At 45.6% G+C, this 27,463-nt stretch overlaps 1 protein-coding gene across 1 annotated transcript in view; it reads right to left on the reverse strand.

Moving 5' to 3' along the window:
* The window catches only part of FSHR (follicle stimulating hormone receptor), a 1,893,748-nt gene that overhangs the window by 703,549 nt on the left and 1,162,736 nt on the right, over positions 1 to 27,463 (reverse strand). The window contains exon 4 of the mRNA XM_069236717.1: positions 16,710 to 16,784. Within this exon, the coding sequence (XP_069092818.1) occupies positions 16,710 to 16,784 (75 nt within the window). The remainder of the gene's footprint in view (positions 1 to 16,709; positions 16,785 to 27,463) is intronic.

A 27,463-nucleotide genomic window follows, 5' to 3' on the forward strand; every position in this document is an offset into this window, starting at 1 on the left:
AGGTTTTGCAATTACAAATTTGTGAAAGCACAGACAGAATCCAGATTGTTTTGTGATTGAAGTGTGTTTATTTCTGTGCAGCTCTGTGTGAAATGGGCTGGGGTGATGGTGGAGGAATGTCCATGGCGGAGTCCAGTCTATTTGTTTCACAGGTGCATTGTCCAATGGGGCATAGGAAGTGGAGCAATGGCAGTTTAAGGTGGACAGGGTAACAAAGTGGGACAGAAGGGTGACATTCAGGGGGGTCTTATTTCCTGGTGGGGGTCTTGGCAATGTTCTCTGTCTTGTTCCTGGATCTCAGGGACCGTTTGCGGGATGGTTCTCCATCTGAAGGGGGTGGAGGCTGGTGGCCTATTGTTCCTGTGGCGGTGCCTCCTGTCCACTAGCGCCGGTGGAGGGCTGATCATCGTCCGGGCTACTGTCAGGGGCCCGTTGGTGGGCCATTGTGTCCCTCCTGGTGTTGAGAAGGTCTTCCAGCACCCCTGCAATGGTGACCAGGGTGGTGTTGATGGACTTCAAGTCCTCCCTGATCACCAGGTAGTGTTCCTCCTGCAGCCGCTGGGTCTCCTGAAACTTGGCCAGTACCGTGCCCATGGTCTCCTGGGAATGGTGGTAAGCTCCCACAATGTTGGAGAGTGCCTCGTGGAGAGTGGGTTCCCTGGGCCTGTCCTCCCTCTGTCGCACAGCAGTCCTCCCAGCTTCCCTGTTATCCTGTGCCTCTGTCCCATGAACCGTGTGCCCACTGCCACTACCCCCAGGTCCCTGATCGTCCTGTGTTAGTGGGGTTGCCTGGGTTCCCTGTAGGGGTGGACACACTGCTGATTGACGTGTCCTGGGGACAGAGGGATGGGCCCGCTGGGTGGGTGCTGTGGTGGTGTTTCCTGAGGGGGGAGGTTCAGTGGTGGTTTGTGACTGTGTCAGGGGAAGCGACTGTCCCGAGGTCCCTGATGGGCCGGCCTGGTCAACTTGATTCACGCGTGCAGAGCTGCTGTCGTCACTATGGGCCTCTTCTGTGGGGGACTGGATATGTCTGGCACCTCCTGTCCGGTGACGTTGGGTAGGGGTCCTGTTGGGGTGTAAATGCATAGTTACTGTATCAGTGTGTGCCATCTTGTGCAATGGGTGAGGTACCCTCTACTCCTGTGCTTGCATTATTGCCATGGCCCTTGTGTGATTGGTGATTTTGGGGCATGAGTCTCTCTACTGGACATGCTTTGGTGATGGGTGTGCATGCATTGGTGTTACATGCAGGGCTTGATTTTGGGATGTGTGGGTTGTGTTAGTGGGGTATCTGTGGGTTGTTGGGGTGATGGGTGTGAGGGTGAGGGTGGGAGTATGTGATGACATGCAGGTGGGGTGGGGGATAAAGTAGTAAAGATTTGCCTTATCTGAGTCCAGTCCTCCTGCTACTCCTGCAAGGCCCTCAGGATGCATGATCGCCAAGACTTGCTCCTCCCATGTTGTTAGTTGTGGGGGAGGAGGTGGGGGTCCACCGCCAGTCCTCTGAACAGCAATCTGGTGTCTGGATACCACGGAACGTACCTTCCCCTGTAGATCGTTCCACCTCTTCCTGATGTCATCCCGTGTTCTTGGATGCTGTCCCACTGTGTTAACCCTGTCGACAATTCTGTGCCATGGCTCCACCTTCCTTGCAATGGATGTCTGTTGCACGTGTGATCCGAATAGCTGTGGCTCTACCCGGACGATTTCCTCCACCATGACTCTGTGCTCCTCCTGAGAGAACCTGGGTTGTCTTTGAGGTGCCATGATGTGGTGTGGGTGATGTGTGAGGTAGTTTCTGTTGTGATGTGTGAGGGGATGTGTTGGTGTGTGTTGTTTGAGGTGCATGGATGTTGTATGAGTGATGGTGTTGTGTGTCTGTGGATGCTGGTTTTGTGTTAGGTAGTCTATCTCTCTGGCCTTCTTTCAGAATTTTGGTTGTAAGGGTTTGTGGGTGATGTGGGTGTGTGTTTTATATTTGATTGGGTGTGTGTGTGGGTGTGGTGTGTGTATGTGTATCAGGTGTGTGTATTTTGGTTTGTCCAATGTGATTGTGTTTTGTAAATGTGTGTGTATGTTGAGCGTGGCTGTGTGTACTGCCAATGGAATACCGCGGTTTAAATACTGCTGCGTTGATTTGTGGGTCGTGATAGTGTGGGCGTATTCCTGTTGGCGTAACGGTGTAGGTTTTGGTATCGCCAGTTTATCACTGACTTTTGGTGTGGCGGACTTGTGTGGGTGTCTGTATTTTGGCAGATTCCGAGCTGTGAGTCGTAATACCTGTAGCGGAATTCATGTGCCGCAGCGGTATGTTGGCGGTCTTCTGCATGGCGGAAAGCAGGATTGTAATGAGGGCCTAAGTCTGATAAGAAGTGTGCCTTTACCTTTAATAGTCCAGGTGGGAAGATCCTGTTTGACTTAAAGCTCTGGTACTTGTTGGACAATATGGTTGTTAGGGACACAATAGATAGTGACCACAATCCCCTTTACTCAGTTTATTGTCACCTTGGGAATGGGTACAGGATGGCCTCGTTCACGTCAAATCACCAGGGAGGTGATCCTCTCTAACAGTAAATGCCGCCTTCGTTGGTGCAAGGTGGCCATGCATGAAAACACCCTCTGGTGCTGCAATGCATGTCATCTTTAGATGATTTGAATGAGGAGGCCAGTGGGTTCTGTGAGATCCCCGCTGTGCACTCATGTTTTTTTAAGTGGTTGCAATTGCCCTTTTCCTTGCCTGTGTCACAGTCCAAATTTAAGCCAGTTTTCAGGGAGGTTGGTCAGTGGTTCAATTGTGAATGTAGGCAGGCAAGAGCAGAACCATCGAGGGCAATCCAGACTAGAGATATTCCCCGTAATAGAATACCTCGGAGGTTTTACAAGAAGGCACAGATTAAGGCGAAGCGAGATTGGGAAGTGGTGAGATGGCAATCAGTTAATGAAGCTTGTGAGCACAAAGATTCTAAACAATTTTGGCTATTGGTCACAAATACAGCCCTGAAAATCACATTCAGACATCCGATTGGCACTATATGGGACAGTATTATGGGGGTTTGAAAACTTAAGCACATAGCACTGAACACAGGTTTATCTGGAAGGTTGTGTCTTCGCCTTCAAGCACTCTGCTTTAGCCCCTAAGATTGGATATGGGACACAAATCACTCGTCGACAAAGCTACGTTAGGACCATTGTTATTTTGAAGGAGAGTTATGGCAACACCTGAATTGTCTTTTTATGGAAATGCGCTTAGAGAAGTTTGTTCCCAAGTCCAATAAGATCGTTTGGATAAGAAAAGTGAAGAACCTCTTGTCTGTTTTTGGCTATGTGAGGTGGGGGATTGCCCTTTAAAAGTGCCCCTACCAGTCAAAGATACAGTGAAGTTGCACTATTGGGAGTTTTTCTCTTCAACGGTCGGCTCACAAGTGAACTTTTGAATTTTAAACCCATTAGGTCTCTGTAGGCAGGAGTTTCCAATAGTTTGGTATACCATGAGAGGTGTTCATTATTTATTTAATGTTCTTTTAAAGCTTATAACTTTATAATATGCTTTAAAATGCACTATTAGATATGTTTCTTTTAAATATGTTCTAGTGTAGCAAAATCCCCTAGAAGACGTCTGGCTTGCTCAATTCGCTCACTCACTACAATTCAATGCAAGGCTTATGCCATCAAAGTTCAGTACCATAATATAATCATGATAGGGCATAGCAGCAACAGCACCTACAGATGGAGCAATGCGCAAATTGGCAGCTAGAGACGAAGAGCCTGATTTAGATTTAGGCGGATAGGATACTCCATCACAAAAATGACTTATACCCCATCTGACATATTACATGTGCCATTGGATATAATGCACTTGTAATACAGTGGATGGGCTATTCGTCATGTTTTCTATGGGGTATCCCATCCATTATACTCTAAATCAGGCCCTACATCTGTCAGTGATCATGTTGGCACTGGCAGCCTCCATAGCACTATTGCCATTCTGCGCATGAAAAAGGTGGGGCCAAATAGAACACCTGCCCGGCCCTGAAACCAGCTACTTCCAGTAGTAACAGGTGTCAGGGAAAAGTAGTGGGTCAGTGCAGGGGGAAAGCAATAATAAAACAAAAAAAAAAATAACTTACCTGCCACTAGCCGACCTTCTGCTGTGTGTGCACATGCTGAGTCTCCGAGACTCCCCTATGGCCAATGCAGAAGCTGCTCTTGTGCAAGTAATACCCAGGACAGCAGCATTGGGATTGGGCTGAGCAGGCTGGTTTTGCGCTCCATCGGGGACTGGAAGCCTGTGCTTGCTGTTGTTCTTCACCCAGCAATGCAACTGTGTTGGAGAGATGTCAATGCACATGTCGGTCTGGCTGTCCTAAGTCGGCCAGCCAAACCGACATGTGCATTGACAGCAGTGCCCACCACTCCTCCAACTTCTTCCTATGGCCCTGTCCCCAAGACTTGGCTCCTAACGAAAAATAAAAATGATAATAAGCCTGTTATTATCATTTTTTTTTTTTTTTTGCCTCTGCTGGCAGTGGGGCCGACGTGCCCCCGCCATAACTAAAGAGCCGCTGCTGGCCATTCCTTGTCACCAGGCACTGCTGGTCTGTTGGCGCTGAGAACGGGTGTGAGAAAGCAGCCTCTTTCTAGCCTTGTTACCCCCACTTTTGGCCTGTTTGTGAGTGTATGTCAGGGTGTTTTCACTGTCTCACTGGGATCCTGCTAGCCAGGGCCCAGTGCTCATAGTGAAAACCCTATGATTTCAGTATGTTTGTTATGTGTCACTGGGACCCTGCTAGTCAGGACCCCAGTGCTCATAAGGTTGTGGCCTATATGTATGTGTTCCCTGGGTGGTGCCTAACTGTCTCACTGAGGCGCTGCTAACCAGAACCTCAGTGGTTATGCTCTCTCATTTCTTTCAAATTGTCACTAACAGGCTAGTGACCAATTTTACCAATTTACATTGGCTTACTGGAACACCCTTATAATTCCCTAGTATATGGTACTGAAGTACCCAGGGTATTGGGGTTCCAGGAGATCCGTATGGACTGCAGTATTTCTTTTGCCACCCATAGGGAGCTCTGACAATTCTTACACAGGCCTGCCACCGCAGCCTGAGTGAAATAACGTCCACGTTATTTCACAGCCATTTTACACTGCACTTAAGTAACTTATAAGTCACCTATATGTCTAACCTTTACCTGGTAAAGGTTAGGTGCAAAGTTACTTAGTGTGAGGGCACCCTGGCACTAGCCAAGGTGCCCCCACATTGTTCAGGGCCAATTCCCCGGACGTTGTGAGTGCGGGGACACCATTACACGCGTGCACTACATATAGGTCACTACCTATATGTAGCTTCACAATGGTAACTCCGAATATGGCCATGTAGCATGTCTATGATCATGGAATTGCCCCCTCTATGCCATCCTGGCATAGTTGGCACAATCCCAAGATCCCAGTGGTCTGTAGCACAGACCCTGGTACTGCCAAACTGCCTTTCCTGGGGTTCCACTGCAGCTGTTGCTGCTGCCAACCCCTCAGACAGGTTTCTGCCCTCCTTGGGTCAAGCCAGGCTTGTCCCAGGATGGCAGAACAAAGGACTTCCTCTGAGAGAGGGTGTTACACCCTCTCCCTTTGGAAAATGGTGTGAAGGCAGGGGAGGAGTAGCCTCCCCCAGCCTCTGGAAATGCTTTCTTGGGCACAGATGTGCCCAATTCTGCATAAGCCAGTCTGCACCGGTTCAGGGGACCCCTTAGCCCTGCTCTGGCGCGAAACTGGACAAAGGAAAGGGGAGTGACCACTCCCCTGACCTGCACCTCCCCTGGGAGGTGTCCAGAGCTCCTCCAGTGTGCTCCAGACCTCTGCCATCTTGGAAACAGAGGTGCTGCTGGCACACTGGACTGCTCTGAGTGGCCAGTGCCACCAGGTGACGTCAGAGACTCCTTCTGATAGGCTCCTTCAGGTGTTGCTAGCCTATCCTCTCTCCTAGGTAGCCAAACCCTCTTTTCTGGCTATTTAGGGTCTCTGTCTCTGGGGAAACTGTAGATAACGAATGCAAGAGCTCATCCGAGTTCCTCTGCATCTCTCTCTTCACCTTCTGCCAAGGAATCGACTGCTGACCGCGCTGGAAGCCTGCAAAACTGCAATATAGTAGCTAAGACGACTACTGCAACTCTGTAACGCTGATCCTGCCGCCTTCTCGACTGTTTTCCTGGTGGTGCATGCTGTGGGGGTAGTCTGCCTCCTCTCTGCACTAGAAGCTCCGAAGAAATCTCCTGTGGGTCGACGGAATCTTCCCCCTGCAACCGCAGGCACCAAAAAGCTGCATTACCGGTCCCTTGGGTCTCCTCTCAGCACGACGAGCGAGGTCCCTCGAATCCAGCAACTCTGTCCAAGTGACTCCCACAGTCCAGTGACTCTTCAGTCCAAGTTTGGTGGAGGTAAGTCCTTGCCTCCCCACGCCAGACTGCATTGCTTGGAACCGCGACTTTTGCAGCTACTCCGGCCTCCGTGCACTTCCGGCGGAAATCCTTTGTGCACAGTCCAGCCTGGGTCCACGGCACTCTAACCTGCATTGCACGACCTCCTAAGTTGTTCTCTGGCGACGTGGGACTCCTTTGTGCGACTTCGGGTGAGCACCGTTTCACGCATCCTTGTAGTGCCTGTTTCTGGCACTTCTCCGGGTGCTACCTGCTACTGAGAGGGCTCCTTGTCTTGCTCGATGTCTCCTCTCTCTTCTGACGCAATTTGCGACATCCTGGTCCTTCCTGGGCCACAGCAGCATCCAAAAACGCTAACCGCACGATTTGCAGCTAGCAAGGTTGTTGGCGGTCTTTCGGCGGGAAAACACTTCTGCACGACTCTCCACGGTGTGAGGGATCCGTCCTCCAAAGGGGAAGTCTCTAGCCCTTGTCGTTCCTGCAGAAACCTAAGCTTCTACAGTCCAGTAGCAGCTTCTTTGCACCCGCAGCTGGCATTTCCTGGGCATCTGCAAATCTCCGACTTGCTTGTGACTTTTGGACTTGGTCCCCTTGTTCCACAGGTACCCTCGACTGGAAATCCATCGTTGTTGCATTGCTGGTTTGTGTCTTTCCTGCAGTATTCCCCTATCTCGACTTCTTTGTCCTTTGGGGAACTTTAGTGCACTTTGCACTCACTTTTCAGGGTCTTGGGGTGGGCTATTTTTCTAACCCTCACTATTTTCTAATAGTCCCAGCGACCCTCTACAAGGTCACATAGGTTTGGGGTCCATTCGTGGTTCGCATTCCACTTTTGGAGTATATGGTTTGTGTTGCCCCTATCCCTATGTGTCCCCATTGCATCCTATTGTAACTATACATTGTTTGCACTGTTTTCTAAGACTATACTGCATATTTTTGGTATTGTGTATATATATCTTGTGTATATTTCCTATCCTCTCCCTGAGGGTACACTCTGAGATACTTTGGCATATTGTCATAAAAATAAAGTACCTTTATTTTTAGTATAACTGTGTATTGTGTTTTCTTATGATATTGTGCATATGACACTAAGTGGTACTGTAGGAGCTTCACTCGTCTCCTAGTTCAGCCTAAGCTGCTCTGCTAAGCTACCATTATCTATCAGCCTATGCTGCTAGACACCCTATATACTAATAAGGGATAACTGGGCCTGGTGCAAGGTGCAAGTACCCCTAGGTACTCACTACAAGCCAGTCCAGCCTCCTACAGCGAGTCAGAGATTTGTTGCTGGGCATGACAGGCAGGTTGTGTGAGGGCATGCTCATGCCAAATCTGGCCCCTGTTCCAACAGGAATTCTGGGAAAAAACGTATGTGAAGTCCAGGCTGGCATCTGCGCAGTGCGTGCCTGATGCCTAGCAGCATGTAGCTGCAGGAAGCACAGTGGGCTGGCATATGTTGGTGCAGCATGGTCTGTGGCTGTGACCCCTTCCTGGTGGTGGGGCACAATAGCAAGTGCCTCACATTTCAAGATGGGGCACAGGCCCCACCTGTCTCCCTCTAGTGGCGCAAATATAGTTTGCTGGGTCCTTGCCCGGGATATTCAGAGTTATACTGAATCAACTGCAAATCAATGCCAAATGTGTTTTACACGTTTGGGACTAACACACATTCATCCAATCTTTCATTTTCTGTTTGTGTTATGGCAGTAGTTCTTTTTCATACAGGAGCATTTTCTACACTTCGTTAACACAGCCAGGCTGTTTTTGTCCCTAGCCCAGTACAATGTGGTCTTCAGGGTCCCCTCCCCCACAATTTTAAGACAGTTGTCAAGTATATTTGCTGTTGCACTACCTGGACCATCCTCATTGTGCACTTGCACTTGGTATCTTTCTGGCTCTCTTCAATACTCTCTTCCGTGTCCTGCAGGGCTTTCCCTAATAGATTATGTAAAATGGACGCAACGAGACTTTGATCCACTAATGCTTAATATCTTTGCACTGGTGAAAAGGGTTATTCTAAACTTTCAGTAGCACAAGCTCATTTTTCTATTGGGCCCTTCAGCTTGTAAAACCGGTTGTTACAGCTTAAAAGGCACCCTCAAAGCGAAGAGAATCTAATCCTTTTGTATTATTCCGTGGTCCTCGGGAGCACAACTGAAAATAAGCACAAAAACAAACATGAACACTGAAAAATATCCATGTTACTGTAGGAATACGGGTTTAATAGGGAACCTGCAGCCATGCACACAGTGGATCACACAGTGATATGATCGGCAGTTATTAAAACAGTCCTCGTTTTTTCTCTATTTCTTTGTAAATGACACACCAGGAGGCAGCTGTGTTGGGATGATCTCTCTGTGTGGGTTTTACCGTGACTCTTCCACCCTTGAATTGCATCCAGACAGCTGGTCTTTGTTTGCATCTGCAAACGAAGAAAACCAACTATTTGACATTAATTGTGCTTAAGATCCTTTTCCCAGGCACGAAAGCGCACACATTTTTTCATTATATTTATCATAGTTTACATTAAAATACCACAAGCATTCTTCCCTCCTTCAAGCCACCTTGACATCTGCTTGGTCCCCGGGTGGACTTATCAGGAAGCTATGCTTATTCAATGTTATATATAGTGGTTTTATTAATAGCAATTGCGTTTACAAAAGAAGTGCTCTTTTTGGCGTGTATAGCAGTTGTTTACTGGAATGGGAGCAAGTGAAACGTGACTTAGGTATTTTGATCAATCACCTATCTCGTAATGGTTTTCGCTGCCTCTTTCTCCTTCTATTATTAGGATTTGAATCATGTTTGTTCGCATTTTTCAAGGGCTTATTAAAAAAAGTTATTTGACAGAGATGAGACCAAAGTTGATTCCCTTGAAGAGGTACAATACGAAACGCAATGACCGCCAATCATGGACGTCTTTTTGGGGTTACCAGGGGTCGCAGCTGCAACCTCTAGCTTGGCCCTTGCGACCCCTGACACTGCATTTACGACCCTTGGACTCAGATGTGTCGAAATCAGTGCCAGAAACACAGGTTCTCTTCGTCCTATAGATATCGGTTGGGGCTCTGTGTTTTTTGTATTTTTTTTAATTGTCCCAATAGCGAATAACACTATATTATTTACAATTAGTGTGATAAAAAATGGAGTACAATTAAGCTAGAATACAACCCTTCCTGACAGCTGAGGTAACAAATAAAAATGCTTTTAAATGTATGTTGGTGCATGCCTGCAGGTGAGAGTGTATTTATGAGGTAAAGAATGTGTGCGTGTGTGATAGTGTGAAAGCATCTGTGGATGAGTGAATGTATAGGTCAAATTGAGTGTGAAGTCACTTCTGCTACCTCTAGTCTTTCTGTTAATGTCACTAATTCACAATTGTTTTCAAGCCTTACTCCTACCTGAGGTGCAAATTACTCCTACATATCCTGACCTGATTCACAAATCACAAAGCATCTTCTCTCGGTAGTAATCACATACTTCATGCCCAGGTGTAAGTTATAAATATATATCTCTATTCACTTAAAACAACAAAGGCTACAGGGAAGTTAGAGTAAAGTTCAGATTTTGCATGCACAAAACCATTGAAATCCAGTTGTTAGTTATTCCAAGTAACACTGACTCGTGCTCTAAGCTAACTATAACTTGTGCCACTATGATGCACATTTATATTATCAATGATGCTATAGAAGATGCCATGAATGATGGCGAGGGCGCAAGTTATAGTTACCTAGGGAACAAGATATAGTAACTTGATGTAGGAGGCTGGCCTGGCATATAGTGGGTACCTTGTGGTACTTACACCCTGTGCCAGGTCCAGTTATACCTTATTAGTAGAATAGAGGTGTTTCTAGCAGCTTAGGCTGATAGAAGGTAGCTATGGCAAAGCAGCTTAGGCTGAACTTGGAGACATGCAAAGCTCCTACTATACCACTTATATCATATAGCACAATATCATAAGAAAACACAATAATCAGAGTTACTAAAAATAAAAGTACTTTATTGTTATGACAATATGCCAAAAGTATCTCAGAGAATACCCTCACTTAGGAGGTAAGTAATATACACAAGTTACAAGTACACAAACCCAAAACAGGTGAGTAATAGTAAGAAAAGTAGTGCAAACAATGTAGAATCACAATAGGATGCAATAGGTGAACATAGGTCTAGGGGCAACACAAACGATGTACTCCAAAAGTGGAATGCGGATCACGAATAGACCCCAGACCTACAGGAGCTTGTAGAGCGTCACTGGGACTGTAAGAAAACAGTTAGGGTGTCCAAGATACCCCATCCCAAGACCCTGAAAAGTAGGAGTAAAGTTACCCTGCTACCCCAAAAGGACACAATAGTCGTGATAGGGGAATTCTGCAAGAACCACAAGTACCAGCAAAACACTGAAGATGGATTCCTGGACGTGAGGACCTGCAAGGGAAGGGGACTAAGTCCAAGAGTCACAATAGTGTCCGTGGGGGCAGGAGCCCAGGAAACCACGGATGAAGGTGCAAAAGGGCTGCCTCTGGGTGGAATAAGCCAAAGATTCTGCAACAACGAAAAGGGCTAGGAACTTCTCCTTTTGATGGAAGCTGTCACATGGTATGCTGAATGTTGCAGAAGTGTTTCCACACAGAAATACTACAAACAAGCCTTGCTAGCTGCAAGGGTTGCGGTAGAGGTTTTGGGTGCTGCTGGGGACCAGGAAGGATCAACATGTCGCCCCTTCAAGGAGGATACAGAGGGGGCGCTCAGCAACTCAGATAGCCCCCGCAGAAGCAGGAAGCACCCACAGAAGTACCAGAGCAGGCTCTTAGAAGATTTGTGAAACCGGAGTCACAAAAGGAGGGTCCTAGGGTCCCATGATGTCGGAGTCCAACTTAGAGGGTTGAACACTTCAGGACAGAGTTCTGGGGACCCAGGCTAGGCTGTGCGTGAAGGAATCCTTGGAGAAGTGCACAGAAGCCAGAGCACCTGCAAATCACACAGTACACAGGTTTGCAGGCTAGCGTGGGGAGGCAAGGACTTACCTCTACTAAACTTGGACTGAGAGATCACTGGACTGTGGGGGTCACTTGGATCTAGCTCCTGTGTTCCAGGGACCACGCTTGTCAGGATGAGAGGGGACCCAGAGGACCGTTGATGCAGTCTTTTGGTGCATGCGTTAGCAGGGGGAAGATTCCGTCGACCCACAGGAGATTTCTTCTTGGCTTCCAGTGCAGGTTGAAGGCAGACAACCCTCAGAGCATGCACCACCAGGAAACAGTCGAGAAAGCCGTCAGGATGAGGTGCTACAATTTTGCTGGTAGTCCTCTTGCTAATTTGTTGCAGCTTTGCAGGCGTCCTGGAGCAGTCAGCAGTCGATCCTTGGCAGAAGTCAGAGAGGGAAGTGCAGAGGAACTCTGGTGAGCTCTTGCATTCATTATCTGAAGAATACCCCAGAGGAGAGACCCTAAATAGCCAGAAAAGGAGGTTTGGCTACCAAGAAAGGAGGTTTGGCTACCAAGAGAGGTAAGAACCTATCAGAAGGGGTCCCTGATGTCACCTGCTGGCACTGGCCACTCAGAGCAGTCCAGTGTGCCCCCAACACCTCTGAATCCAAGATGGCAGAGGTCTGGGACACACTGGAGGAACTCTGGGCACCTCCCCTTGGAGGTGCTGGTCAGGGGAGTGGTCACTCCCCATTCCTTTGTCCAGTTTCGCACCAGAGCAGGGCTGGGGGGATCCCTGAACTGGTGTAGACTGGCTTATGCAGAATTGGGCACCATCTGTGCCCATTAAAGCATTTCCAGAGACTTGGGGAGGCTACTCCTCCCAAGCCCTTCACACCTATTTCCAAAGGGAGAGGGTGTAACCCCCTCTCTCAGAGGAAATCCTTTGTTCTGCCTTCCTGGGCCGGGGCTGCCCAGACCCCAGGAAGGCAGAATCCTGTCGGAGGGGTTGGCAGCAGCTGCAGTGGAAACCCCGGAAAGGCAGTTTGGCAGTACCCCGGTTCTGTGCTAGAGACCAGGGGGATCATGGAATTGTCCCCCCAATACTAGAATGGTATTGGGGTGACAATTCCATGATCTTAGACATGTTACATGGCCATGTTCGGAGTTACCATTGTGACTCTAGACATAGGTAGTGACCTATGTGCAGTGCACACGTGTAATGGTGTCCCCGCACCCACAAAGTTCGGGGAATTTGCCCTGAACGATGTGGGGGCACCTTGGCTAGTGCCAGGGTGCCCACACACTAAGTAACTTGACACCCAACCTTCACCAAGTGAGGGTTAGACATATAGGTGACTTATAAGTTACTTATGTGCAGTGAAAAATGGCTGTGAAATAATGTGGACCTTATTTCACTCAGGCTGCAGTAGCAGGCATGTGTAAGAATTGCCTGAGCTCCCTATGGGTGGCAAAAGAAATGCTGCAGCCCATAGGGATCTCCTGGAACCCCAATACTGGGTACCTAGGTACCATATACAAGGGAATTATACCAGTGTGCCAAGGAGTAAATTCAGAACCGAACTATATTGTACCTGTAACCTTAATTTTTTTCGGAGACTTTTTTTAACACAGGAGGGGGTTGGATGCATGCAGCGGCCAACCCCCTGTATGCATCGAGCCCCACATTGCGCATGGCCTTCTATTGGCCATATTTAAAATCTCTATCGGATATAACATAAGAAACACTCATTTTTGACTGCCTCTTTTTCTTGGACCCCACTTGACAGATTACCCTGAAACTTTCCATGCAGAACTAGACAAAGTAGGGCACTTTTTTGGGAACATTATGTGAACATTTGTCAAACAGCGCCAAATATATAAACAAGTCAAAAAATCCTTTTCATATGGAAATTAGGTTTTAACTATAACAACCTACTGGTAACCTCCAGTTGGTAATGCATACTCATCTAAAAAAAACACAAACGTTACAGGGACTTCATTGTTAGGCTCTCATTTTAAAGGTACAAAACCATAGAAATGTACCTGTTAGAGCTATTTCAAGTAAATATAGCTTGTGCCATAAGGTAACTATAACTCGTGCCCCCATTATGTACAGTTTTCTCATCAATAGTTGTACTGCAAATGCTGCAGTGATATTATCAATGATGTTATAAAACATGTCACGAGTGCTGTAATATATGGGGTTATTAGCAGTGCATGGTGAGGGCACAAGTTATAGTTAGAAATGACTCTAACTATACAGGTGAATTTCTATGGTTTGTATGTTTAAAATATGAGCTTAACTATAACATCCCTGTAAACTTTGTTTTTTTAATTGAATGTCTATGTTTTTCAATTCTATTTCCCAACTATAACGTCCCTGTAATCTTTGTTTTTTTCCAGTGAATTTCTATGGTTTTTCTAATATAAATTAATTTTCATTACTATAAATTATTCCGACAACTGGCATGCACAGCCATAAGTGAGCATCAGATGCTGAGGACTGGTTGGGTAGCCAGTTGGCCTTCTTTTATTTTTACTGAGTACAGTACGCGCAGTACAGGTTTGCATGTCTAATAAAGTGCCACTATGTGCAGATAAAGACATCCTTGTTTCTGGAAAGACCAAGAGGCATTCAAGGACCACCAAGCAAAGGCTCTGTTTGATGTTTTTCTATTGCTTGTGGCATGTTGCTAAAGGCACTAATCACAAGAGACTGCCAAGGGTCGCATAGGCACTTGTAGCATCTAGTACCTCCAGCAACTCTGAGACATTTCCAAGGTTCGTCAGAAGAATCGGAGTGTCTGAGTTGTAAAATATTTGCGATCCATTTGTGGAGAATGATACTTTTTCATCCTACAACTCATGTAAAATGTCAACAAGAATTGACTAAGAAGATCAAAAGATGCAGAAATCACAGGCCAAGGACTAGCATGCTGACTCCGAACTTCTTACCCTTAACTTTCTGACACATTTCATTTCAGGTACAATTATGGTATTTCCCAGGAAGGTCCCATAGGTGGAGCTTCTTGTGATGCTCATATGTGCTTGTGTGCTATGCATTTTCTTTTCATCTGAAGATTCTAAAAGTGTTTGCATGAAAACTGTTTAACACCTAATTAGAATCAGCAGCAGCTGCTGCAAATCTCAAGGGGAGGCGGGGATGATGATGAGGGAAAATAAATAATAAAAAAGTACCTTTCCCGTTCCCGATGCCGCTGCCTCCTCTTCTCTTCTATTGTGGTGTCCCAGCGTTCCCTGGGACACCAGCACAGGCTCCTCAGCAGTCCTGATGCTGGTCTCATGCTAAACCTAGCAAGAGCAGTGCCAGGATTGGTCTGAGCGGCTTGTTCTACGGCTCAGACAGTGCACAGGAGCCTGAGCAGTTTCTTCAAATCAGCTGAGTAACACAGCCAGGTTGGAGAAACCTAAGTGCGCATGTGCGTTTGGCCAGCCTGAGATGACTGGCAAAATACACATGTGCACTTAGTGCACTCATTCCACTCCCCGTCCCTCTCCCCCCTCCAGTGGCCCAGCCCCTCCCCTCCCATGCTGCTGGCTCTTAGCCGGGGGGGGTGACACTCTTCCCCCATAACAGAGAAGCTGCCCTTGATTACAGTTTTTTTCTAGTTTTAGGTAATGCAAACAGGCATGTATGCACTTACTAGGCATGGAATGATCCAGGCCAATGCTTGCCACAAGAGTTAAAAAGTCAAAGCTTGTGTCAGTCTTTCACTTTGTGGTTCTGACCTGACCTAGATGGCACCTTTCGGTGAAATATTTTCTTGTGGCTATGAACTTTTATCTGCTTAGACGTGCGTCATTGTACTTTTTGTAGTATTAGAACTGAGTTTTTGAATTGCTGTTTCACAGTAAGATTAGTGAATGTTTTAATAATCTCTGAAAAAGGAATATTTACTGGCTGGCAAATAAGGCTGTAGCGCTGGTAGTGCCCAGTGCTACAGTCTGTTTTGACTTCTACTAATGACCTTCTTTTTCAAGGATTCCCTCCTTACCACCCTCGAACACTTCCACTCATCTCTCTGCAGCGCCCTTTTCACATGGATTTCATTTGTTATATAATGTTATTCATAACAGTTTAGGGTGTCGGAGAACTTTACATCACACACTTTATATGGAGACAACAAATCATAAATCAGTCTATAGGAAATGCTACATAAAACAATGAGGATTAAAAGCTGCAGGAATCACCTATATTTTAAGAGTGTTTACTCTGAAGATGCACAATTTCAGGATTTAAAACGTGCCACAGTGGTTGGGGTTGGCTTTACTAATGAGAATGTATTTATACCCAAGTGACATTAGGATAATGAAGGAATGGGAAAAACCTAATGTTATAACTTATACCATGCATGCAGCAATTTGGTGACGGGTCATTGGTCACTGTGCCATCTCAGGTTTTCAATTTAAGAACTACAAGTAACAAAAGGATCTCAGTTACACAAGCAGTGACCCACTGAGCTGTCCATAGAAAATACAGTTCTGTGATCTGCATGGTACACGTTCTTTGTAGCAGACATGTTAACCATCTGCGCTACTTTATGATGAGTCAACAGTTCCACTGGAAAAAATCTCTCTTCTGCAGGAACATTCATCACCAGAGTTATCTTGACGTTCTTATTGTTGCCTGAGAACTGCTGGACACACAAGGAACTCTACAGCAGGTGTGTTTAACCCCATAGGCTGTTTCGAAACAAAGCACCCCTGAGATCAGTGTCAGATGCAGTGACACCGGTCGCACTGCCCTAAAGCCTTCCCTGCTGGCCAAGGCGGAATTGGCGTTTGTGAGTGCAGAAGTATTAGGAATTATTCCAAGGCACAAAATGGGATTTCATTTTTATCTGGACCTTTACTGATTTTTCTTTTCTGGTTATGTTTCTGCAACGCCCCTCTAATAATCACTTTAAACTGTTTACCAGAATGCCCCGTCTTTTAAAAATGCATCAAGACTCAATGCTCCATTATACCAAAGTTTCCCATTCAGTGCCCACATAGATTTAAAAGCAATGTCATTGTTTTCTCCGAGCAGAACACTGTGTGCCCATCTATAGCAGTATTCTGTTCAAATCATCATATCCCAACCACAGGATATTGCATAGTCTTGGTGCTAAATTTGTGTCCAGCAGTTGATATGTGGTACCCATATGAGATAAAAATTTAGGACAAGATGTTGGTGATTGAAGTTAAACGTTGTTTCTGTTTTTAGAGTGTCCATGGCACTTAACAAATAGCCAAATAAAAATAACGATGAAAGTGATGCAAAAATGTGATACTGTCAATTCTCATTTTAATAATAATAACAATATGATGGAATAGAGGAACTTCTTACAGATATTTGAGGCTCGGAAGACTCTGGAATGCATCCGGGTCGATGTACACAAGGTTATTTGCTTTTTCTATTCTTCTGTAGACAAGAAAATATGTAATCAAGAGCATATACAATACATATCTGTCCAAACAAAGTTCTGCAATACAATTTACCTTCTACATTATTGCTCTCTTTCTTATTTAAGTTGTATATTTTGTTGGGATATTCCCACGGGAGTAGATATAGGAAGTGCTTGCGATGTAACACCACCCTAATAAATGTAAATAAATGTATTCTGTAGTGAAGAGATGGCTACAGGTGGTATAAGTCAGGTATGGTGAGGCATTTATCACGTTTCACTTGGTATTTTAACAAGTACATTCAGACAAAAACACGCACTCGTCTCTGTTGTAAAGGTCCTAAAGAATGGTAATATTACAAAATATGATTTTTGAGTACCTCTCTCAATCTGCTGTCCACACCCTTTCCCCTGCCCCTTAAGTACCTCTCTCAATCTGCTGTCCACACCCTTTCCCCTGCCCCTTAAGCCCACCCTCCTGCCATGCTTCTCATGTAATATATTTTTACCAGCATGATTTCCGGAAAATCTGAAGCTCACCCCTCTCCCCCTCTCCAATCTTACTGACCAAGCTACGCCCCTGAATATTGCCTACTGATTTCTCGCACTTTGGTTCATATTTAATGGAAAATGATGGAGCCCGATGCTGCCCCAAAATTTGCAGCGTCGCGCTCTGTTATTTTCACAATGCAGAGATGCGCTGTATTTAATTGAATACCCCTGTGTTGTCCCATACGCCGGCGCTAAATTTGCAGCCGAGCGCCAATGCAGCCACCTTGGCGCCACAATGCAAGGATGGCGTTGAGGTGGAGATTGGTTCAGAATGCAGCGCACAAAGAAAGAGCAAAAAATGAGGAGAAATAAAAGTATTTCCCCTAGTTGCCCCCTGCTAATGCCACCCCTGGGGTGGCGTTAGATTTTGGCACTGCCTCAGGTTTACAAAAACTTGAAAATGCAATTGGTGTCACTGTGGCACGCCCCTTCCACGGAAAGTGCTGCGTGTGAAGGGGCCATATTTACAAAGTAGCGTTAAGCCACAACAAGTGGCTTAACGACACCGTGTAAATACGGTGCAGGGCATAGCAACACCGCAGCATCACAAAACTCTGGTGGAGCTAGGGGCTCTTAAATATGCCCCTTTATGTTTGAGATTCAGTTAGACCCATCTAGGAACTCATTGTGGGAAGATTCCTGACCCATTCTGTAAGTCTTCCTGTTATTGCAGGACCAAGATTAAACTGTGGATGCTCTTCACAAACGTAAATGTACATATGTAGATTTATTCATGTCTAAATTTGTTTTTGTACTTATGTGTATATGTACACTTTTTCAGTATTTTTCATTTCCTACTGTAGATATACAGCTAAGTGAAAACTTACATGTCTCCATCTCCTCAATTCAGAACATGAAGACCTTTGAGACAGAATTTACAAGTTACAACAAGTAACTTTTCACATGTAGACAATAGATCACCAGCGTGTTGGTCGTCCAAATGGAAAGAATATGAAAACAGTAAAAGACTTGTATTTTTTAATTTTTATCAATTGTAATGCAAATTAATTTAAAGCAATTACTATTGCCTAAAACTAATATAATAAAACAGACCTTCACAGTTACTCCTCAAATGAAATGTTTAATAAAAAAATCACATATTTATAAATATTAATTGAATTATAAATAAAAATGAAAAATCCACTCAAACTTTCATAAAGTTAAATTTTGTTACATATAAATAATAGTTATGAGTTTTTTTTATTAATTTGATATAATTACAATTATTAAAAGTACAAGACTTAATTATTTTTTAAAGTATGTTAATTATTCATTTTTAAAAATGTTCAATGTTTAATTTTTAAATTATTTAACTTTTTAACACTAAGGGGGTCATTACGATCCTGGCGGCCGGCGGTAAGTTGGCGGTAACACCGCCAACAGGCTGGCGGTGTTCTGCCAGCAATTATGAACATGGCGGAATTGCCACGGCCATACCGCCGGCCCCTCCATTATACCGCCAGGATTCCGCCTGGCGGTCATAATCCCCAGGGCAGCGGTGAAATGCACGACGGGTGCTACTGCACCCGCTCACATCAGCAATGCCGCCGGCTCTATTACGAGCCGGCGGCAATGTTGATGTGACATTTCCGCTGGGCCAGCGGACGGTAACACTGTTACCGTCCGCTGGCCCAGCGGAAATGTCATAATAGTGAGACAGGAATACCGCCGGCAATGGCGGTATTCTGTCTCCCTCAGCCTTGCCGGTCTTTTTCAAATACCGCCGAGGTCGTAATGACCCCCTAAATACAATTATAGACATTTTAAATTGAACTCGCGCTCCCGCCGTCGCGGGAAGCGCTGTTGGTGCCGGGAGGATTGACAAGGGGCAGGAGCCCTTTAAATTGAACTCGCGCTCCCGCCGTCGCGGGAAGCTCTGTTGGTGCCGGGAGGATTGACAAGGGGCAGGAGCCCTTTAAAGTGAACTCGCGCTCCCGCCGCGCGGGACGCGTGCGGCGAAGCCCGGGCCAAGGGCGGGCCCGTCCTTGCCCGTCACTGCCAGGAAGAGGCAGGGCTGGGCCACCCCCCTGTCATCTACTCAAAGACGTGGACCTGACAGCTAACTTGCCCATGGCTGCCTGAAGGAGAATTTAAGTTCCTTTGCTCGTGCGTGGGCAGCCTTCCCATAGAGCCCCAGGCCCCATCAAGCACGTGGAAAACTAGCAACCCAAACCGGATATATTCGCAGGTTTTATGTATACTGAATTTACCTCAGTTCATCACATAACTCCCTATTGAATCACGCTTTTTGGAGGGCGGAAGGAGGCGGCACCACTCTTCTTCCAAGGGCAGGAGCCTAAAATTCATTACCCGTCCTGCACCCGTCTGCGCCCGAAAAGTGGTTGGGCCGGGCTATATATACCCACACTTTGGGCATTTGATTGTGGTCTTGTCTTTGGGATCTGCGAACAGTAGGGTCTGAGAAGCTCATTAATCGCGCTATAGTGGCAGAGGGTGGGTCCCAAAGGCCTAAACACCCCTATAAGCCGGGGGCTCACTAAAGGCCCCTGGTTTCTAGAAAAATGGGCCGACGACGTGGGGGGGGGGGGGGTTGGAAGGAAAGCAGCACTCTAACAAAACCCTAGATGGTTTTCTGCAAAAGGCTGTTGGGGAACTTGAAAAAGAAATAGAGTTAGTGCAGCGACGCTTAGCTGCCCCCCCTTCTTCAATTAATAGCCTAGTTCATGATAGCTCAGCCCCACAGCCCCCCCTGCGAACAGAATTACAGCCTCTACTGACTACCCCTTTCCCCTCCCCCTCTAAAATCCCCCAGGAGATCCAGGATGAAACTCCAATCGCAATTTCCACCCGTGCTGCACCAACTCTGTTGGCTCGGAGTCCCTCAAATGAAGGCCCCCTTACCTCAGTAGATTCTAATACCAAAGGAAAAAGGAAACGAAGGGAACCCGCTTTTAAAAACAAACGATCCAGGACTTTGAGCCCCTCTAACTTGGCTCAACCTTCTAATAAGGATACGGTATTAATCCCCTCACACAACATCAATGACTGTCATGCAAATGAGTATACCAGGGATCTCATAAGAGATGAGCTTTCAAAACTATTCCTTCCTATTTTAACCCACCTCCAAACAATTGAGGACAAACTGGAGAGTCTAATTAATAGCCAGCTACAAATAATTGATCCACCCGCAGAAACTAAATCCTATCCCCTCCCCAATCATGACCTCATCACTGCCATCAGACCCACTGGCCAAATACCCAAAATCCCTTTTTCCTCTTTAAACCAAGATTGGCCCAGCTCCGTCAAAACACCTAGTATCTTAATGAATAAGCCCCATATGGTCCCAGTTCCCCTTTCAAAAGGAACTGCCCCATGGAATAACCCAGTAACTAATCCGGGAAATGGTAACCCCACTTGGGAGCATCCGCAATCAGAACACCAGAAGAGGGACAAGATCAGGGGTCTGCTAGATCCAAAAGTGCTCCATTTACCACCAGAATCAAGCCCTTATGTTCTCATTATATCGAATGTACCTGAACTCAAACCTCATTCCACCGAATCTTTCACCGAACTTAAAAACAAGGTCATCCATTGGTTGCACACGAATGCGGGGATTGCTTTTCCCATGACACCCTCAATACTGATGGTGAGAAGGGTAGGGTGGGTGGGTTCCCGCCTAGCGAAGATCGGTTCAGGGGACTGCATTGTTATCAACTTTAACTCTCCTGACCTTGTCCAACGGCTTTTTTTAAACGCTAATAGACCCTATCCTATAATTAGTCAAGCTTCACTTTGCAGGCTACAAGTGTTTTATCCACCTTCCATGCCATCTTGGAGTAGACAATCGCCACCGTTACACGGGGCTCCCTCGGTTATCCACACACAGTCTATCCCTGCACTCGGCCCTAGATGCCCTTCGTCATCTCTTTCTGAGACAGACTGACTAGGAGATGTCCTTTCGGAAGTGGCTCCGAGTAATTGTGAAGCTGAGGACACTCACCCTACTGTCCTCAGCATCTCTAACCCTGTTGTCCCTTTGACGTTGGCAGATTTTGTTAATCAGGGATTACCCACAAGCACCATGTGCCAAGCAAGCGAGGAATGTATTCCGAACCTGTCAATTGTTCCTTACATCCTGGGGTCCACCCGCATAGCCAATTCACCAAACTTAAATATAGCTGGGGTCACATCCAGCGAGGTTTATAAGGCACAGAGTGAGAAAGCTACTGGTCCTAATATACCTGAGGGAAATAGCATGGTTCCTAGCAGTTCCCCCCCCTGTAGGAAATATCCCCAGAATAAAGTAGGGTCCACAAAAACAGAGGATCTCGATAAGGTACTCAGCTGGAATATAGCAGGGTTGGAAAGCAAATTACAAAGCCCAGGATGGGGCAACTTTATTGATAATCACCTGATCTGCCTCTTCCAAGAAACGTGGGCATTAGAACCCAAATATAGACCAGGCTTTAAAAGCTATTGGGTTCCAGCACGCAAGTCATCTTCTGGGAGACCATCGGGAGGGCTGCTTGTGTGGATAAATATTTCTCTTTGGTGCAAGTTAGAAGAAATAGATATGGGTTGCCCTGATTTGCAAGTCCTATTAATAACGATTTCTGAAGAGAGACCTTTACTTTTAATTAATATCTATAACAGGAATGTGAGCTCCCACCCTGATTCCGATGTCCTGTCCAATTTGGACAGTTTTTTTAAAACCAATCCCTCCTTTTTTGTCTTGATTGGAGGGGATTTTAATGTCACTTTCAAACCCAATCCTCTAGTTCAAGGAATATGTAAAGAAGAGGACGCCCATTGGGGCATCCCTCAGCTAGTCTCCAACAAAAGACCTAGACTGAACAAATCTGCGCGCTTACTGGCTGATATCACACTAGCCCATGGCCTCCGAGCCTGCAACGGTCGCTCGCGCTCAGATGCAAATTTGCAAGCTACCTTTTGGCGCGGAGGGCACAGTAGTCGTATTGATTATATATCTCTTGACATCCGACTGTGGAGCCACATGTTCGATATGAGGGTCCAAGAGCAGATTGAGAGCGATCATGACCCGTTGATTTTATCGACCAGAGGTCTTTTTCCTACGTTTAAAGTGCCCTACTCTAAGACCCATGCCTCCCAGCTGGCCCTAACAAATAACAGACGCAACCTAAAATGGGAATCTGTTATTTCTTCCCCTAAGCACCAGGCATCTATTTACAACCTGCTTGCCAACCAAATGGAGTGTATGATTTGGTTTAATGAGAACGGGGAGGGTGACAGACTCTTAGCAGCCCACACTGATTTGTTCCAATCTTTAAAGCATCTTTTTACAAAAAGATTCTCAATAATCCAAATAAAAAGCACTGCGCTCCGTGGTTCGACAATTCTTGCAGAGAAGCACAACTATCTCTCCTGGAAGCAATAAAAGAAGGCCATGCTGAGCTGTTAAGAACAGTTAGGAAGGTTTACAAGAAGGAATGTTCCAAGGCACGCAGAAGCTGGGAAGAGGCCAGATGGGTTACCATTCTGGAGTCTGCTAAATCCAACAATACATTTAGGTTTTGGAAACTAATAGCTGATGACTGTAGTGATTCCCCTGCAGCACCTGGCTCCTCAATTCTCTCAGCATCATGGGTAGAGCACTTTGGGCAATTATACGAAGGGCCATCTGAAGCTTCTCTGTGGCCCCCTGATGCCCCAATAAACCAAGAGACCACCCCGATTATATTCTCTCTAACCAAAACAAGAGCAGCAATTGATTCATTTAAATGGGGAAAGGCACCTGGCCCAGATAAGATTCCAGGCGATCTATACAAATCAAGACCCAACATATGGGCACCATATCTTAACCTTATCTGCAATGCAATTGCAGCGGGGGCCCCCGCTCCACCTACTTGGAAAGGGGCTGAAATAGTACCCATTTTTAAAAAAGGAAACCCAAATACCCCTGCCAATTATCGTCCGATTAGTCTCCTTGATAACTCCCAAAAAATCTATGCTAAACATCTTCTGTTCCATCTTGAGGAATGGATTATGGAGTCTGAAGCTCTCTCTGACCTACAAGCGGGATTCAGACCTGCAGTGAGTACAGTTGACCAAGCCCTAAGATTTATGTCAATAAAATGGAAGAATGTTGACCTGGGGAGGGGTAATCTCTATGTGGTCTTTATAGACCTCAGAGCCGCATTTGATCTGATCCCCAGGAACTTGCTGTGGTCAACATTATCAAATATGGGAGTGCCACCTGGTCTCCTGAAACTCATTGCTCAACTGCATGAAAATACTTTCGCTCAAATTAGATGTGGCCAGGGGGGTGAGCTGACTGACCCCGTAGCTATTAAAAAAGGAGTTAGACAGGGATGTGTCCTGGCACCCACTCTTTTTCTGCTCTATATCAATAATTGCATTCACTACTTAGAGAATTGTATAAATGACTCACCTAAACTGGTTGGGAAAAAAATCCAGTGTCAAAATAGCCAATGGGAATCCAAAACTTGATCAATCAATTCTGTATTTATTGTAGTGATTATGGTCTGGACGTAAACATCAAGAAAACAAAACTTATGATATATAGTACTTCCAAGAAACAATCGTGTGTCAGTATAGAAATCAACTCGATTCCGTTGGAGAAAGTAGAAGAGTTCGACTATTTGGGTTTCAGACTATCGACCACAGGCAAATGGAAGGCAGCCATTGACAAAGGGGCTCTTATCATAAGCCAAAGAGGCAGGGCCCTTGTCCGTAGATCTAGAAAGGCTCCGAGCCCCCCCTTGAACATACTTGCGGAGATTTACAATGTTCAAATCAGAGCGGCGGCTCTATATGGAGCGGAACTTTGGGGGTCCCACAAAAACCTGGACATTCTGCAAACCAAGGAAAATTATTTCCTCAGACAGGTGTCCCGGTTAGGTATGGGCACACCAATGACCCCTTTAAGGCTCGACCTAGGTTTAAATAGTATTAAAACCACAGCGGCCCTAAGACCTCTCTCCTATTGGATTCGTTTATTGAAATCTGTTGAACTCAAACCATATAGGGTGGCTATAAGAGAGCTCATAGCCGCCCCCCTGGCACTGGAGAAAATTCCATGGCTGAAGGAGATGAAATCTGCCTGGGATAAATTAGGTCTTCCCCACTACTGGAAATATCCGGATCAAATCCCTGATAATGCAAGGAAACTTGTCGTAAGAAGATATTGGGAGAAAGTTAATGAAGACTCCTTGCACCAAAAGGGGGTGGGCAGGCTAACAATGGTATTTCTCCAACTCAAGCACGAGCCCTGGGCTGAGAATTTCTTGAACCTTCCCATGCCTCCGTATGCCCGTGCTCTATATCTCCAGCTAAGATATGGTACATTGCCTATTAATGGTTTTACGGCTCACTGGCCATCTAACATCGTTTCAAATGACAGATGCATCTCTTGCCAATACTGTAAAGAAACAACAGAGCATATACTATTCTTCTGCCCTTTGTATAAGAGTCCCAGAGAGAGGTGGATCATTCCCCTCTGCAAAAACATGTCATTGCAGGATAGAGCAAATGCCACCAGAATCTGTACATATGATTGATCCTCCGTGGTAGCTATTACAGTTACCAAATATCTATCGGAGGCCTGGTACATCCGTCGTAGGTTTACCGTATCAAAGGGCATTTGAGCCATCCTGACATTAGTCCACAGAAAGAGTCTCAACTGTTATTTTCTATGTAGTACCAGTAGGAATTTTCAGTAGGAACTTGCTGCCCTCCATAGGAGCAATAGAGATTGTATAAGCTCATAGAGCCATTTTTATAGTTGAAATCTGATAGGCTTCTTGACAAAGTATCTTATATCTAAATGGGAACTATATTTGTTTCTTGGATTGACGAGGGCCAGGTCTTATGGGAAAATAGCTGCACACATTGGTATGTTAAACAAAAGTTTTATATCCTAGCTTTTATCTTCTTTCTTCTTACCATTTTTATCCATGTCCTATTTATTGTATTTTTATCTATGATCAAAAGCTTAGTCCTGTCGATTTTATTGTTATATTGTTCTGATTATATTGGTTTTTATATTGTTATTACGTTTTTTAACATATATTATTTATCATGTATGATTGTTACCTTTGTTACTCTAAATGGTCCAGATTTCTAGACCGAATGAATTCAAATAAATAAATAAAAATTGAAAAGTCAAAATAATGTAATGTATTGATTACTATTTTGTGTGGTGTTATATTAATTCCCTGCATCCATTATTTTCTATGGACATGTGTTGTAGTACTTGAGTGGCCAAAAGGGACCAGTGAGAAAGTCATCCTTTTTGGCTCTGATCACCCCCAAACGTTTTGACTGATACTGGTGGTTACTGAATCTGACTGTGCCCTGGGCACTGCTAACCAGTCCCAGGGCAAGTGCTCTGTTTAAAGTGGCATATGCAATTTAAGCAGAATTATAAGTGGCTCTAGCAACCTACCTGTTAGTCCCTAGTATATGATAGGGTATGTAGGTTTAGGGACCCCCATGTAGCTATAGCAGCCATGTGAGCACTGCTTTGGTCTCTGGTGTCATTGTATAAGCAGGTCTGCCTTGCTGGCTACTCTTAAATTAAAGCTAACCTCAAAATTTACTTTGGAATTAAAAGTGCTTCCAAAGTCTCACCTACCTTATTGTTACATGTGTCACCCCTAAGGTCTGCCCTAGGTGCCCCAAGGGTTGGGTGCAGTGTAAATATAAGCAGGGGGTTAATAAAAGATGTCTTATAAGCGCTAGTGAGGGAAAAACAGATACATTTGTGTTTCCCCATTGTAGTGGATTAGCTCCATGGCTGACTTGGGAGGCTTTCTTTAAAAATAATAGTCCTATTTCCGCTAGAAAAGAGCTAAATATTTCATGTTTGACATCAAATTAACAGTTAGAATAAAAACAACTTGCCAATGTTGTATTTAATATAAGTAGTACAGAAAAATACTTTTAGAACTCATTATGAAAGTTACCAAAATCAGCCCTGTAGCGCCCTTTCCTGATAGGTCAGCCTCTGGCTGCATGAGGCAAGCCACCTTAATGATGTATGAAGTGGCCTGAGCAGGAAGGGGGGTAGGGGTGCCAAACTGGTTTTCAAAGGAGGGAAAGCCACCTGGGACAGAAACAAAACCTTCCCTATTTCCTGCTCCCCCAGTCAGATGGGAGCCCCAGTAATTAGCTGAGGAGAGGGCCTGGAAGGGGAGTGTTAGGGAAATATAGCTACACCAGTGGGTGGGCTCAGCCAGATGTTTTTTCCAATGTTGCATTTTTAAAGAATTTTGCTTTCAGGGATTGATTTTTGCCACAATTCACAGAAAATGGTTACCTCAGAGGGTGGCACCCACACCCAATTGGTCAGGGGTGCACCTCTAATTGCCAACCCAGGAACAAGGATAAATATGGCAATGTTGCCCAGCAAATCAGATCCCTGCTGTAAGACAATACTGGAGAAGGACTGCCCTGCTGAACACCTGGTCTGCACCAGAAGGACTGCACCCACAAGGACATCACCAGCTGCACACTCTGGGCATCACCACAAGAAGGACTTTCCCTTGTTTCTGCAATGCCTGGAGTGGACTCCCTCTCAGCTGTAGGTACAAAGAGACTGACCAGAGTCTCCTGCACAAAGTCATGCAAGGAGAACCCAGCTGACCAGCGTCCAATGGCTATTTGAAGGTTCTAACCAGATGCAGTTTTTGAACTGTAGTCCCAACTTCTAAGGAGCAACTCTGAGCTTCCGGAACATTGGATCAAATTTGTGGACACTACAAGGTCCCAAAATAATCTTCTGGAAGAAATCCAGAAGTTTGGAGAAGGTTGGAACAACTTTGTCAAAAAGCTCCATGAGGTGACCGATCCGTTGACTAGAGATAGCTGGAGAGGTCGAACCACGACCCAGCCTGAATTTCAGGTTCATCTTGCTGAAGCTCTGGAGTTTTTCGCTGTCGCCTATGCCAGAAGTTGAATGGGACCTCGTGCTGAGCGAAGCCAATGACATCGCATTGCAAGTCGGCTTGAAGAGGAGCCTTGACCGACGATGAGAGAAAAATCTCCATAAAAGAGATTAAGTCAGAAGGTCAAAGTCACTACATTTTGACTGAGGCCTACTGCTCAGTGTATTCGACTTGGGCGGGCTTCATCACAGTCGGCCTCAAACTTTGACTTTGTCCCGGTCAAGTGGGACCAGATG

Source organism: Pleurodeles waltl, chromosome 5 (assembly GCF_031143425.1).
Source record: "Pleurodeles waltl isolate 20211129_DDA chromosome 5, aPleWal1.hap1.20221129, whole genome shotgun sequence".
In the NCBI taxonomy this organism is placed as follows: Eukaryota; Metazoa; Chordata; class Amphibia; order Caudata; family Salamandridae; genus Pleurodeles; species Pleurodeles waltl.